This window comes from Platichthys flesus, chromosome 18 (genome assembly GCF_949316205.1).
Source record: "Platichthys flesus chromosome 18, fPlaFle2.1, whole genome shotgun sequence".
In the NCBI taxonomy this organism is placed as follows: Eukaryota; Metazoa; Chordata; class Actinopteri; order Pleuronectiformes; family Pleuronectidae; genus Platichthys; species Platichthys flesus.
In genome coordinates, this window is record NC_084962.1 from 7,989,703 (window position 1) to 8,004,743 (window position 15,041).

At 44.2% G+C, this 15,041-nt stretch overlaps 1 protein-coding gene across 2 annotated transcripts in view; it reads right to left on the minus strand.

Annotated features, from left to right (window-relative positions):
• LOC133973546 (kelch-like protein 29) overlaps positions 1 to 15,041 on the minus strand; it is a 232,074-nt gene that overhangs the window by 5,464 nt on the left and 211,569 nt on the right. For both annotated transcript variants that reach the window (XM_062411479.1, XM_062411480.1), the window contains exon 13: positions 7,226 to 7,419. In XM_062411479.1, the coding sequence (XP_062267463.1) occupies positions 7,226 to 7,419 (194 nt within the window). The remainder of the gene's footprint in view (positions 1 to 7,225; positions 7,420 to 15,041) is intronic.

A 15,041-nucleotide genomic window follows, 5' to 3' on the forward strand; every position in this document is an offset into this window, starting at 1 on the left:
AATTGGTTCAAATGTCATAATTGCAAGATGGCAGAGTTCATATCCAGGACATATTTCATTTCTAGATAGTGAAAGAAAGTGGAGATGTGTCGTCCATCTTTATACAGTCTGTTCACTCAACTCAATACTTTATTCAAATTTGTCCCACTGATGGCGGGAGAACAAAATGTAATGTCCCATCAAAGTTATTGTGATTCCTCCTGAGCAGGGACACATAATTCAAACGTCCAAGTCATAAATCCTAGCGTCAGTGAGTAAAAGGAGGTTTATCCTCCTGGGAACATGAATATCAGAACAGAATGTCAGTCTAGCCAATAGGTGTTGAGATATTTTAGTCTACACTAAAGCGGTGGACCAACCAACTCAGTTTGCTGACTTCACTTGATTGTTCCATGTGTTCTTTGACCACACAGATCCACACACTGAGATCTAATGGTCACTTCCATCGGATGCATCAGCTTCTTTTTTGTTCTCTCAACTGGTCGTCACAAACTGCCTGACGTGTTTATTTTCTTTTCCCATCTTCATCCCATTGATATGCCGCTGCCAGTCTTTCTGTGTGTGTGTGTGTGTGTGTGTGTGTTTGTATGTGTTTGTGTGTGTGTGTCTCTCAGTGAAAGCTCGTGTACATGGTGTTTTTTGTTAGGTCCCATAAACACAGAACACTCATTTCTCTCTGCTCGGCACCTGAGGCAGAATAATAACACAATCCTCTCAAAGGATTCTTTCTTTTTTTCCCCCCCAAAGAAACTCACCATCTTTTCATACCTCCTTCCCTCCCTCCGGCCCTCACTCTCCCTCCCTCCCTCTCTCCCTCACCACCTCCCTCCTTCCCTCCCTCCCTCTCGTGGACCAACAGGGCTTGGAGGAGCACCAGGCAGGTAAATCCCATTCTCAACCAGCGAGCCTCGGAGGAATGCTGTCGGGGTTCGAGATCTCTCCACCACATGGCCTTCGGTCTCTGCCGATGCAGAAAACGAGCCGTTTCTGCTGAAACAACACGCAGCAGAGAGCGTGCACGTATCATCTGCATTAGCTGAAAACGTTCTAATTCAAACACGAACCCTCGCAATCCATCCTGTGGTGGCTTCGCTGCTCTGAGGTCAGAAAACTCATGCAGGTAACCGAGAACACTCTGCATAAGAATGACTGAAGGGAAGGAGAAGGGAAAAAAAGATGGAAAACGAAACAAGGTTTCTAACAGTGGTAGAAATACAGCTGCGCCTGCAGGGCAACACTAGTTAACACAGTCTCTCACACCCTGATAAAACAGCTTAGTCACCCAGTCTGCGGACCCTCAGGCTGAGGTCAAGGACAAGCAAACCAGTGAAAACACACACGCACACACACACACACACAAGCACACACAAGCTTACACACAGCCATGATGAAATTTGTGGTCTCTGTTTAAACAAACACTTTGTTGTTCACCTCACATCCCTCCCTATCTGATTCCTGCATCATAACAGTAGATATCTGATGCTGTAAAACCGGAGCACACAACCGCAGTCACACAAAAACACATCACAGGCAACTCCCATCAAACCAATACTGTGCAGATCTAGATACTGACTGCTCTCTCTGATACAGACTCCCAAACAGCGGGCGTTGTCGCTGAGCCGCGGCACAACATCGACACAGTAACGTGCGGTCCCACCTGGTGCAGGACCAAGACATCTAACAAGACGTCCCCCTCCACAGAAAAAGTAAAGATGGGGGAAAAGGTGGAGGCTGTCCTCTCGGGTGTCCCTCGTCCCAGCAGAGAGCGTGAGGGAGTAGGAGAAATAGGACAAAGAACCTTCACCTCTCGCTGCCAGAAGCTTAGATGAGATAACAACAAGGTAATTGGGGCAGCGACAACTTACTATTATTTTTTTCAATTTCACACAATGTCCTTTTATGTTGTGCGAGGAGGATAAGAGCAGCCTTTGAAAGGACGGGGCCAAAAGAGCAGGAAGACGATGATGTGTTTTATTCGCTATGATAGAGAACGAACGTGGGAGCGGGGGCAAGGTCCAATTAGGTAGCTATGGAAACATCTTGTCCACCTCTCCTGTTCTGTCCCTTCCTCTTCCTCCATTAGCACCCCCTCGATTGCTCTTCCCCATTTGGCTGCGACGTCATGGGCGCCAGTAATTGCCCGCCAGTCAATTTCCCGATGGAGCAATCTGGACGTGGCGTTCAGACTCTCCTGTCCCCCGGGCCGACAAGTCAATGGAGGGCCTGTGTCACCTGGTGAAGCATGCTGGGTGAGAACTGGGGGGGGGGGGGGGGGGGGGGGGGGTCGGCGGGTGTTCTGCCAGAGTTTGTGTGTGTGTGTGTGTGAGAGAGGATGTGTGAAAATGTATAATTGTAAACGGCTTTGATTGAGCCACTTCACCTAAATTAAGAAAAGAAAAGAATTCTCCTTTTAGTGTTTTTTAATGACACTTGTACTTTCTAAGCGAGTCAATCATGACATTTCTTTTTAGCATCACTAATTAAAACTCAAGCTACACGAATAATACACCCTTGAACAAACCTACCCACCAAAAAAACACAGAAACCATCTTTCAGAAAAAAGGTATTTGACGCCTACTTCAACTTTTTAGTTTGGTTCCATGTCCCTGTCACTAACATGGAGGAGGCAGGGTGTACAAACTATACTGCAGCCAACCACCAGGGGGCAACCAATACACTTTAGCTCAACTATTGAAGAGCCACCACGTAGCTCATTTTTAAAAATAGTATTCAATTATACATTATAACATAATCACTTGTTTGTGTTAAAGCTTAGCATGATCGGTATTTTATGTGAGCTTGTCATCGAGATATGTTTGAATGAAGGTGGACCAACATTTCCATCCCATATATATATATATATATATATATAAATGTGTGTGTTTGTGCGTGTGTAAAAAAGAGATAAAGAGATTAAAGTATTTCTAATTTCGATCAAATGAGATACGTGTTCAAGGATTTCGATACAAATCCACCAAAACATTTTTCGAGGGCAATGTTTTTTGGAAGGCCTGTCAAAGTCCTATTTGCCTAATCTATGTTGCAGTGCCAACAGAGATGCTAAATTAAAGAGGTCTGCGGCTTCTTCGCCGTAGCAAGGACATTTTTTCAGAGATGTGCCAGGCTGACTCTTTTCTAATGTCACGGTACAAACAAAATTCCTTTCACCTCCATTGTTGTCGGGCGGAGGCAGAAATCCCAGAGACAAATATCTGGAAACTTTGGCATTTCGGTAATTTGAGTGAGCTGCAGTGAGTTGACCTTCTGAGAGAAGCAATGAGGCTTCATAAATAGTTTCCTGCACGTGCGGGTGCTCGAATTACGCTCCATGTTCCAGCACATACGGCGCTCGCTAGACAGGTGGAAGACAAAGGACGGTAGAGATGAACAACGCCGTTGAGACGCCGCGCTCCTCGATAGACTTCTGGACTATTTTCGGCACGAGTAATCATATTTTCCACTCTGCGAGGGAGAGGGGGGTCGGTCCTGATATGTGTTTGTGAAACCCATTTGCAGTCCAGGCGGGAGATGGTCCAAGCAGTCGGAAATCACACGTACAGGCCCACACACAGACGTACACACAGCTGTATTTGTGTCAGTCGATAAGACAGCACTGAGAGACAGAGGGGCGAGGTGTGTGTGTGTGTGTGGGGGGGGGGGGGGGGGGGGGGGAGTGAGACAGAGAGAGAGGGCGAGAGAGGGGACGGGGTGAGAGAAAGAGAGAGAGATGAACGGGGAGATCAGAGAGGGAGAGTGATGGAGGGAGGCAGAGGGTTGATCGTGAAGTGCTCCCCACCCGCTCACTAAAATCATCGCCGGCCCAATTTCGCAGGAAGCACTAAACCCGTCCATTATCTCCTGGCTGGATGGCTGTCAGATGCAGGCTCATCTACAACCTGACGGATGACGGTGTGTCTGTCTGCATCTGTCACACACACACACACACACACACACACATATATATATATATATATAAAAGACAAACACAATGCGTGCGCACACACGTGGAGTAACCTCCTGGCTCGTTACATAATTCATGTGCTGTGTACCTGTGCCCCCGGGGGATGTATGGTTGATATGAGGTAAGCAGAGTTTTGGGTTTGTGTGTGTTTGGTTTTGTGTGGTTGTGTGTGTGTTTCTCTCCCTCTCATTTCTCCTCAGCCAGCTGCTCTGCCAGCCCTTTAATTCCATTCCGCTCTCACCCCAAACACCCGCGTTACATAATCATCATTTTGCTCATAGTGGTGTGTGTCTGTAAAAGGCCACTAATAACAGAGAGCGGGTTTCTGGGCCACGGCGCTGCAGGAAGTGCCTCCGTGCCGACGCTTTAATGACACGAGAACGACTTTGTGTCAGGAAACATTGGAATGAAATTCATTTGTGACCCCGTGTCTTCTCGACACTAATGCCTCTCTTCTTCTGCGAGCGGCATTCAGGCAGCTCTCCTCCCCGTGAGTCCATCATGTGCCAACATCCTAAATGTGGTAATCCAGTTTCAAATGAACAATTTATATTTGCGTAGAAAATTCATCTAAATGTAAGTAAATATACAATTTTTTTTTATCCTGCTTTGAAAATATGAGTCCTGTTGCAGAATTAAAGGACTTTATATGCTTTTTTGTAGATGAGAAGATCAATACCACAAGAGATTGATCCATATAAAACAGTAAATTATTGATCTTGCATTTTTGTTCGTGTGCAAATTAGACAAACAAGATATAACACATTTTTATAACATTTTATAACTGGAACCAGGAAGACGGCTGCTGTGGCAAAATTCAGGCGCCGGCTCCTTCCCCCACAAACACCTCCACTTTCAGGGGCCACTTGAGGATACAGTTCTGGATGGTGTCAGAAAAGCAATGTTTCCTATGCTAAAGGAGATAAGTTAGGAAGCATTGAAGCTCCTTTCCTAACCCTTAAGGAAATACGTCTGGTTCAATTCACTTAGGAAGGTTTCTAAGCAAAATTGACATTTCAAACACAGTCTTTGTCCTTCCTGGATTATGAGGGGCCACATTTGAAGGGGACTTATGAATGGGACATTCTCGTTGAGCTGCTGTGAGACAATCCGTCTTCGAATGCTGACTCCAGATGCCCCTGACTTTAGACCCAGCATCTCACGTGTACTTGCATCACTGCACAGGCTTCGCGATAAGTCAGGATTGAATCTGAGTTTTTAAAGTACTAAAGGATCTGGCCCTTGAAAACCTCTCTGAGCTCCTCTCCCCCCTTTCCACTCAACCTTTGAACAGTCTCTTCAACATGTGAGTGCTCCCTTTCTGCCGCCATGTTTAAGACTAAAATCAAGACCCCTAGTGTTCTTGCAGGCTTTTGAGTGTCATTAAGTGTTTTTTATTCACAAAATAGCTTTTTTATTTTAACAAATTTTATTCAAGTGGGTTTGTTTAAAAATATGCTGAACAAGTGGGTTTAAAAATAAGCAAAACCTTTAGTTTAACAGACAGATATGAGAATGTTTCTTGTTTATTTCTTCAAAATAAGGCAGATTAATGCATTTTTCCCCAAAAGGTCAAACCCTCCTTTAGAATAATTTATTTGAAACCTCACATATCTGTTTGTGTGACTAACACATTTTTCAGACCCGAATATTAAACGAGAAGTAGCAGGTTATGTTTTTTGGGTTGTTTCTTTTAAATCCCCACTCATCGTCCCTGTGCTGCATCTCACAAGGACATATTTCCGGATCTTTCCACAGCAAACACAGCTGCTCACTGAGCGTTTTTCCTGCTACCTTGAGTTATGGCAGCTTGGTTAAAGGGTTCCCTTCTGGTGCAGCGTCCTTCACGGTCCCCCGGTGGCCTCGACTGGAATGTGGCAGCAGGTTTAATAACTTTACACTTATCAGTTCGACAACTAACATGTTAAAACTGTGGTAATACTGACGCTACTGTGGGTTTCCAATATTCTATATCCTCTATATTGGCTGGTGATCCTGTGTGTCACTAACTGACCTGCCTGCCCCTGCTCTCTCTGGACACCACTGGAGTTTTCAGCCAGAGAGACGTACGCCACTGAAGCAGAGACGAAATCCAGAAAATAGCAAGCGAATCGCGGAAAAGTCGTCTTCAAGAAGGCTTCATGAAGAGAGAGCCGATGGGAGGGGGTGGCATGTATGGGTTGCATATTTTCAAAAGGTAACGACCCTAGTTAAAAGCCGTTTTCACGTATATGTAATCGAATTTCCCATATGAAGATCACAGCGCCTCAGTTACATTCATAACAACAGGAACATGCTCGGAACATTCAGGTATTCATTTCGTTCGCTTTTCCAAGTTGATATCTTCGTCTGTGTTGTCTGCTTCTCGGTCTTGTATTATTCATCCTTCTTTTATTTTTGGTGTTTTTTTTCCATATTTTTGGGGATCGGTCATGAAGTCATCCACTCGCTCACTGTGAATTTTCTGATGATTCCCCGCAGTATTCTCACATGGGCTCACTCGTGGACTTTTTCCGGACCATTTTAGAACATTTGTGTTCTCCCATAATTCAGTGCATGTACAGAAAGCAGCTCTAAAGAAACTGTGAGGGTTTTTTCCAGTGCATGAAGTGCAGAGGCAACATGAATCACTTACTATAGATACTTAGACATTCATATACTGTGTGACAATAAGTTGCCTTCAAATGGCAATCAGCAGTTAATGGTTTCAACCAGAGGAGTCAAGTACATGAGATGATGTGTAAGTGGGTAGAGTTGACACAACCCTGTTGCTAGGGAACCGGGAAACCATGATGGAGGCTCAACGACAACTCGTTGTTCTCTAAAGACATAAAGATGTCAGTGACCACATACTAAAGGAATGCATGTCAATGAGTGGTTAGAGTTATATGTAACTTTTCTAATTCAGCTGTTACATCGCTATTTACAACCAAGCGTCAACGTTCCTGTTCTTTCTGATGTGTTAGAGGAGAGCCAATTAAGAAGCGTGTGGATTGTTTGCTCTCAAATGGAAAATGTGAAGTCAGGGGGAAAAAGAAACCAAACCGAACAATTGGGATTATCGAACCACATCCACATCCACAGCACTTTGAATAGGAAACAACAGCTTTGTGAGGAAACAAAAGGTGACGGCAACAATCGCAACACCCCCCCCCCCCCCCCCCCCAGGACATAGCTTGTCTTCACTTTGTGCTGAAGCTTGCGTGTGAACGAGAGCTCTTGTGAATGTGCGACATAAGCAGCGGGCGCCGCCGCCCCTCTTACCGATCATGGGCGATTCGATGAAGCTCCAGGTGTTGCTCTGCGGCACGTAGGACTGGAGGACACCGGCCGAGCGCCCCGCCTCGTTCACGCCGCCAAACACGTACACCTTTCCTCCGCACACGGTGGCCGCCGCAGAGTGGACCGGCTTCGGCAGGGGAGACACGGTTTCCCATTGGTTGGTGATGGTGTCGTACCTAGAGAGAAGAGAAATAAGAATGAACATTTTTTAGATATTTTGAGTTTTTGTACACAAGCAGAGTCACTTTCATCTTGAAAAGTTTTGACAGTCTCCACTGGTCAAAAAAAAAAACAAACATAACATCTGGCTTTTTTATATTACATTGCATTTCATTAGGGTTAGGGTTTAGGGTTTAGGGGTGACACTTTTATATAGACACGACTTATAATAAGTGCACTCAACAATGAGGGTACAAACCCAGAACAACAAGAATCAAGCAGCAAGTACAATTTTCTTCAAGAAAGCCAATCTACAAAGTGCTATAAGTAAGTGCTTCTAAATATAGTATTTAATCCAAGGTATAGTGGGCTTTTGTTTGCAATAGGAATGAATACATTTGGCATTCACTCCCAGGTCAATGGACTCTGTGGTAGAGCCAGGTTTTTTATTGGCTCTGGCCCCGATCTATGAGAACACCCGGATGAACGATCTTTATTTCATTTTTTTTTTATGCGCCCTTATCATTCGCATTGAACTTCCGGGCGTTGCCGTGTAAATAGCCATAACATTTGTCCTTGACAACGCGCAACGTCAATTTTTTTCTTTGTGTGGAGCAAAATGCAACAATGGCAAGACAGCGAGTTGAGAGAGCTTCACAGTGTCCGTGATGACGGCCCTGACTCACAACAAAGAAAACCAAACTCCTCTACCGGCAATGTGAAAGTGGTCAAGCTGCTTTTTGTGGGTTTGAAAAAAGGAGAAAGAAATCATCTTAAATCGTGATAAATGAGATAAGATCCACATCGAGGGTTCATACGTGACTGATATAATGACCCCACTTACGTAAAAAAGATCCACACAAGGAGTTTGTAAATGATTTTGATAGGATGCCGTCTCATTTATACACACCCGCACACCAACAGTGTACAGAAAAATTCCGATTTTTTTGTTCCCACTGGTCTGAATTCGCAGAGAAATGCTGGTTTTAGCTGCAGGCCTGACAGATGTAATTAGCAGAATGCCTACACCACCAGGGAAGATGAAAAAGGCCGACCATTACATACAATGACAGCAATTAAAGCAATTACCCAAAGCAACATATGTTGGGAGCTGCAAGCCATTACTCTCTAGAGCTGGGTTGTGTGTCAATGCCGAGCTCTGGACCTTCCTCGGTGAGCCCCCCCCCCCCCCCCTGGCAGAGACTTCAACGCTGCGCCGGAAAACTCCACCGACCCGAACTGGCACAAACAGACAGATGAAAGGGCCCCGACACAATGGGCTGCATGACAAGAAGATGCTGGATCTCAGGGCCGTGCCCTTGTCAGAAGTGGAAGGTGTGGGCGTGCTTATGTGTTTATTTCTCGCATTTGCATTTGCGAGTGTTCAGACATGTGTTTGTGTGTGTTTCTTTTGCCCTGTGGCTCCATTAGCGCAGTGTGTTAGCGGCGCAATCTTGTGTCCACGGGCCACTGATCAAAGCAGCCACGCCGACAGCCTTCCAGCTGGAGTGGGCTTCATTAAAGAGACGCAAATGGATCCAGGATCTGTGATTACAACACACACATCCATTCAGACAACAGCAAGCCGCCTTCAAGGTTGTCTCTTTGTTATAAAAGAAAAAAACACCTTTACATGAAAACCCACGCGTTCCCCGGGAGAAGAAACCTTACACTTCAAACATTTAAGAAACGAGGACCCCCCCCCCCCACACACACACACACTTTTTAGGCAAAGTGTGATTTCCCCACAGAGGTCAATGGACGTCTTCAGGTGTCTGCTCCTGTTACTTTCATATACTTCACTTCTTCACAAAGCACTCATTCAAAAGACTTACATGTGTGGAAAGATATTTCTTTCCATCTGCAGATGTTTCACTGCTTCAGCTCCTTTTTTCTAAAAGTTAGGCTGAATTTAAATAACACCTGGAAGCACCGGCTGAATCCAGCTTCCTGTGACAAGGCCGCGAGATGAAGCGCAAGAGGACGCGAGCGAATTAGCCATCGGGAATATATGCTTCAGGGGTCTGATCATGTCCTTGGCAACAGCGGCCAATGCGAAGGGTTTAAATTGACTGGCAGTCTGAGAAAGAGACAAAGAAGACACTCTGGGAAAAGGTGGACTCTGGACACTCAGTGTGCCAAGTAGCATCTCGAAAACAAGAACACACACACACACACACACACACACACACACACACACACACGTAACTGAGCCCTGCTGATATAGAAGGACTAACACATGTCTCATTCTCTGGCAGATGTAATTACCCCTCAGACCACACCAGTGGAGGTGAAGAGCTGTGAGGGTCAGACAGCGCGGAGTGAAGCTGATTAGGGGCTAAGACATGAGGCCAAAAGGAACTACGGCAAGCAGCAAGCGGCCATGAGGAAAATAGATTAAAGACAAGAAAGACTAAAATCACATCGACACATCACATCACTCAGATCTTGTCATGTGGTTTTCCAATCTTATGTTTTCTCTAAAAACTTGATTGAAAAGACAACTGCAATACATTTTCCTCAGCTCATTTCAGCGTTTGGGCTCAATCGCACTTCTCTCATCGACTTTAAAGCAGATGCTTTTAAAGAAACACTATGAAACTTCTTTTTTTTTTTATCTAAAAATGGCAGCACCACAATTAGTTTGATGGTTTAGTTACTTAAAAATAGTGGAGCTGCTCTCATTCCCTTTCCTCCCCCTGAACACCTGTTCTTCTGCTCTCTGCAACTTCGGTGATCAGGTAAAATCTCCGGTGAGAAGTGTGTAACTGATGGTCGCAGCCTAAATTGTCGGAATCAGGCCCGAGAGAAACGCTGAGACTGAGAAGTCATTAAAACCAGCGTTTAACATCTATATTCACAGAGGAAACTTTCAAAATATGAAGAATTCTGAAAGAGTTTGGTGAATTTGTTTCAGCTGTAAATCTTTTTGTTCATAAAGCCGGTGGCTCAAGGGTAATATCCCTCGCTCAGTTGAGTCTCAGTGAGCCGGACGGCACCATCAGCGCTCCGGTCAACAGATTGTTAGACTCTGACTTTTCTCTACATGAAAAGCATTTCATCGCTCAGACTAGGAGCCCAACAGAATCGAACACGTCATGTGGCTGCAGAGGGCGCTGTTGCTTAGTCAAATGGACAGAGTGTTGCTTTGAGTGCAAATTTTGAAATCACCAAAACAGCCAACGGGCACATTAGCATCTAGCCGGTGAACACAGCTACTCCTCTGTAATATAAACACTGACTAAGGCAGGTAGATTAAGGGGATGGATCCTGGATGTTTTTCACTAATATGGCGAGATATGGCACTAGCCTTGTCGGAGGTATCCTCTCTCAGAGTGCCCTTCTAGTTTGCATGTAGAGAAGGGAAGTGTGATCCAATCCCAAGTGGTCACAGGAGACGGATGTATTTTAATACCAGGTGTGAACAGATAGACCTAGAGCTGACCACTTAGGTTAGAGTGAATGTTAATGCCGGGGCCACAGTAGAGCACTTAGCTGCTACAGAGCCAAACAGTCCATCAGTTACCAGGAACAAAGCTGAAACTAGACGGATACTGATAATTTAGATGATCAGTGTCAGCTGAATGTGTAAATAAGCCGTTGTTTGTTAATCTCGCAGGTTCACAAGGGCAATAATACGTCATTATTGTGTTCACAGGTTGTGAAGCTTTAAAATTAACTTAAACATTCAACCCCCTACAAATCAAAGGTAATCTTCTCTTAGGACTTTGTGCGGCTCAAATGACCTGAATCGGATTCCGCCCTCTTCACTGTCTTGAGAGAAGCACAGACGAATATGTAAAATAAGCCCGAACCACCACAGCCAGTCTAACTTTGTCAGATAATGGCTTGCTAAAGTGAGACCCCCCCCTGTCTTTTAGCGAGCTGCGGATCAAGAGGAGCAGTTTTAAGGGGCCATTAATGTAAACACGGCACCGCTACCGAGCCGTCAAATGGGTCAGGAGTTTTTGATGAAAGCGAACAAGTGCAGTTCAGAGGAAAGTCGACGTCTGCGGCTGTCTCAGAGGTCACAAATCTGATTAACTTCATTACATGACTGATTCACCATCAAGCTTTTAACATGAACCGTGACATTAGAACTGACACTAAAATGATTCTCCGAGTGGGAGCGTATTGTTCAATAATGTCTCCATGGCAGATGAGAGAGAGAGAGAGAGAGAGAGAGAGAGAGAGAGAGAGAGAGAGAGAGAGAGAGAGAGAGAGAAGAAGGAAAATACTGCATTCATTACAAAAACAAATACGAAATCTCTCCTCCTTTTCCTCTGAATCTCTCCGTCATACAGGAAAGGCAGACAGAGCTTTTTCCTTGTTGCCACTAAGACAGTGTAGGAGTTTATCCGTCAACATGTTGCGCTGCAGCGATTGTTTATTTTTCCTTCCTCTCCTTCTTCAGTGTTTATACACAAGGACTGATCTCTGCATGAAGCCATGTAATCGGCTGTAGCTCCTGACAGGGCTTGTTTTACCATGCGGGGACAATCATCCGGAAAATGCTGCTGCAGGATTACAACAGAACAAACAATGAGTGTGTGCTTCAGTGTCGTGACAGAGAGAGAGACAGAAAGGAAGAAAGGCAGGAAGACCGTTTGGACAAGGAGGGAGGGAGAGAGGGAGAGAGGGAGAGAGAGATAGAGATTTCGAATGAAAGATACAGTCCAGACTGATAAACATATTTTCCTCTGAGTGTGTAATCTGGATAAAGAAAAACATCCTTGTGCAGAGATGTAAACGTCATCGTACTGGTAAAGAAGAGCACCATCTCTGTGCTTTCCTCTTCACTCGCCCATCAGGAAAAGCACACGTGAGAGAATTTTGGATGGACGTTTTCAACTTACTAGGGATGTCAAGATACCAAATTTGATACCCCAGAAAAAAAAACATTTACTTCTCCTCCTTTATAAAAACATAAAACCAAAAGATTACCCATGAAAAACATGATACCAGATCACATCATTCCGATCTTCAAATGATTCTGCTGGAATCACATTATAAAAAAAATGCAGCAAAGATAGCAAATAAGGGAGATCAAACCACCCCCACCATCCCAGGCCCATCTTACACACACATTTAGACATTCTAGTTTTCAACAAAACCTCAGAAATTACAAAGCTGTTGGCATGAGGCCTCATTTGGCTTTTTTTATTGCAGTCTCTCGTGTAAATAGCCGATAATAGAATTTAAGGGGCTTCTCACATAATTGTCGTTTCTGTGGACAAACATTATCATCCATTCTAAGAGGGCCCTTCTCACCTCAGGCCCCAGGCAATGTCCCGCTCTGTCTACCCTGTTGCAACATGGTGCACGTGATCCATTATGAAGTAGCAAGTCACCTGATGTCCTGCACCTTTGCCATCGGGGTCGTTTGACTTTGCTGGGAGATCACTTAGCTCTTTATCTTTCTCGAGAAATTATTTAAGATTCAACTTTCTAAAAATAGTTGTTATTCTTCATCTCCAAAAAGCAAAGGAGGAAGACAAGAGAGTCAAGAAGACCACAGCAGGAAACCAAAAATACGCTGCCCTGTTTTCCTTTTCAAGAACAAAATGGTACGTGTTTGAGCGAGAGCTTCACCACCGAAGAATAAGTCACTCAGTGATGATGTCATCAAGCTGAGCTCAGAAAATGTGGCACATATACACATATTATCCCGGGGCCCTCTCTCCATAACATCAACTTGGAAATATACATCTGGGTCACAGACCATAAAAGTTAATGGATGCAGTAAAGACGCAAGCATTATGCAGCATTCCGCTAGATTTGCTAAGTTGCATGTTTGTCTAAGTCCTAATGTGTGTGTCTTGTTTTTCTGTTTATGACGCAGCCGCGATGGAGCAGCTTGCTACAGCAAAGAGAAGTAATTGTAAAACATATGAATAAGATATTCAGCACATTGCTTTAATCAAATTTAAACTGTGTATTAAGTTGGAAGAGCTGCATCTTCTTCCTCCGTGAGTCAGTCTAAGTTGTCAATCATAACACTTCACCCTGTATTTAAATCTTAAAATAACCAAGTAAAATCAAACATCAAGAGTGATAACAAATACCTAAAAAGAGATAAAATAATTGTTTATAACCTATACTGCAGCCAGCCACTAGGTGCCAACAATTATGCTTTGGCTTCACTTTCAAGGAGCAGTCATGTGGTCATCATTAGTCTACGATTACAATGCCCTGCACGAATGGAAGGAAATTGATGAACAATGCGTTCCTTTTTAAGCTGACCTCAAATACCACCATGTACTATATAGCGCACCAGTTGTCTGTATTGCATACATATATATATATATATATATATATATATATATATATATATATATTATTAAGGCTATTTACTGTGATGATGCAATCCATACAAGGATCCTTCCACATCTCCACCAATTCACTAATAAGGTTAGCTGCAAGGGATTGTGGATGATGAACCACACTTATCTTCATATCTCTCTCCTCTAACACACACACACACACATACGCTGACACACTCACACGATAAACTGGGTTTGATGGGCTGACAGTGTTTGAAATACTGACACATATCCATTTCCCCTGAGATACAGACTACAGCGTATATGGAGTGAGTAACGAGGGTGGGGAGTCAGAGGGAGGAGAGTAAACACACACACACACACGCACACGCACACACACGCACGCACACGCACACGCACACACACACACCTCTTGATCAGATAACAGAACCAATCGGGCTCTATGCATCTCAATGCTGACAAAAAGATCCATTAAGAGCCAGAGGAGTGCATCACGCAGCCGTTACAACCACACAGCGATGGCATGCAGACACTGACAATAGCTGCAGCATTGTGCACATAAAGCTATTAAAGGCCTTGACGCAGTGGAAGTTCCTGTTACGATAGGATATTAAAAATTCCTGCACTCATTTAAGTTGTTAGTCACGCCTACCCCACCTAGGCCCACAATAAGAAACAACAACAACAAAACCGTAACCTTTAAAAAGTGAGTGTGTGTATTGGGATGCAATTTAAGCAAGTTTGTAAAAAAAAATGCGTAACATTGCCTGCAGAAAGGAGCTGATGCTCTAGATTCTATCAAGCAACAACTCATGCCCTTAAGTTTCATATTCACATTAATCCCCGCAACACCCCAGCTAGCTATCTCTCTCGCATGAACGCCATCTCTCCGTCTGCCCTGCATTCTGTTTCCGCTGTCCACACAAACCCTCGGATACACAAGGTATCTGTTTAAAAAAGCAAAACAAGGAACATCTTCAGTTTGCATCCAGATCGAAAATGTCGCATTTGGTTTTAATCGTCACAGCTGTGGGGGCTGCCATTTAGGATTTTAAGTGAAATGTTTCTAGGACGATTGGCTTGATTGTCGTGATGCTTGGTGAAGACATTTACGGCCACCCGCTGATCCACCAGCCTTTCATCTGACGCCACTGGCAGGTCAAATTGTTAATTTATCGAATAATTCATGAACAAATACTTGTAAAACTAATGACATTCCAATCGCCCTCAGCTATTCCTAATGTGTGGTCCTTGTTGGCAAATACTCTTATGCTAATTTGCAAACTCAAAATGCTGAAGAAGTTCAATATTTGTATCTTTTGAGCATATGAGCATGCTGATGTTAGTATTTAGCA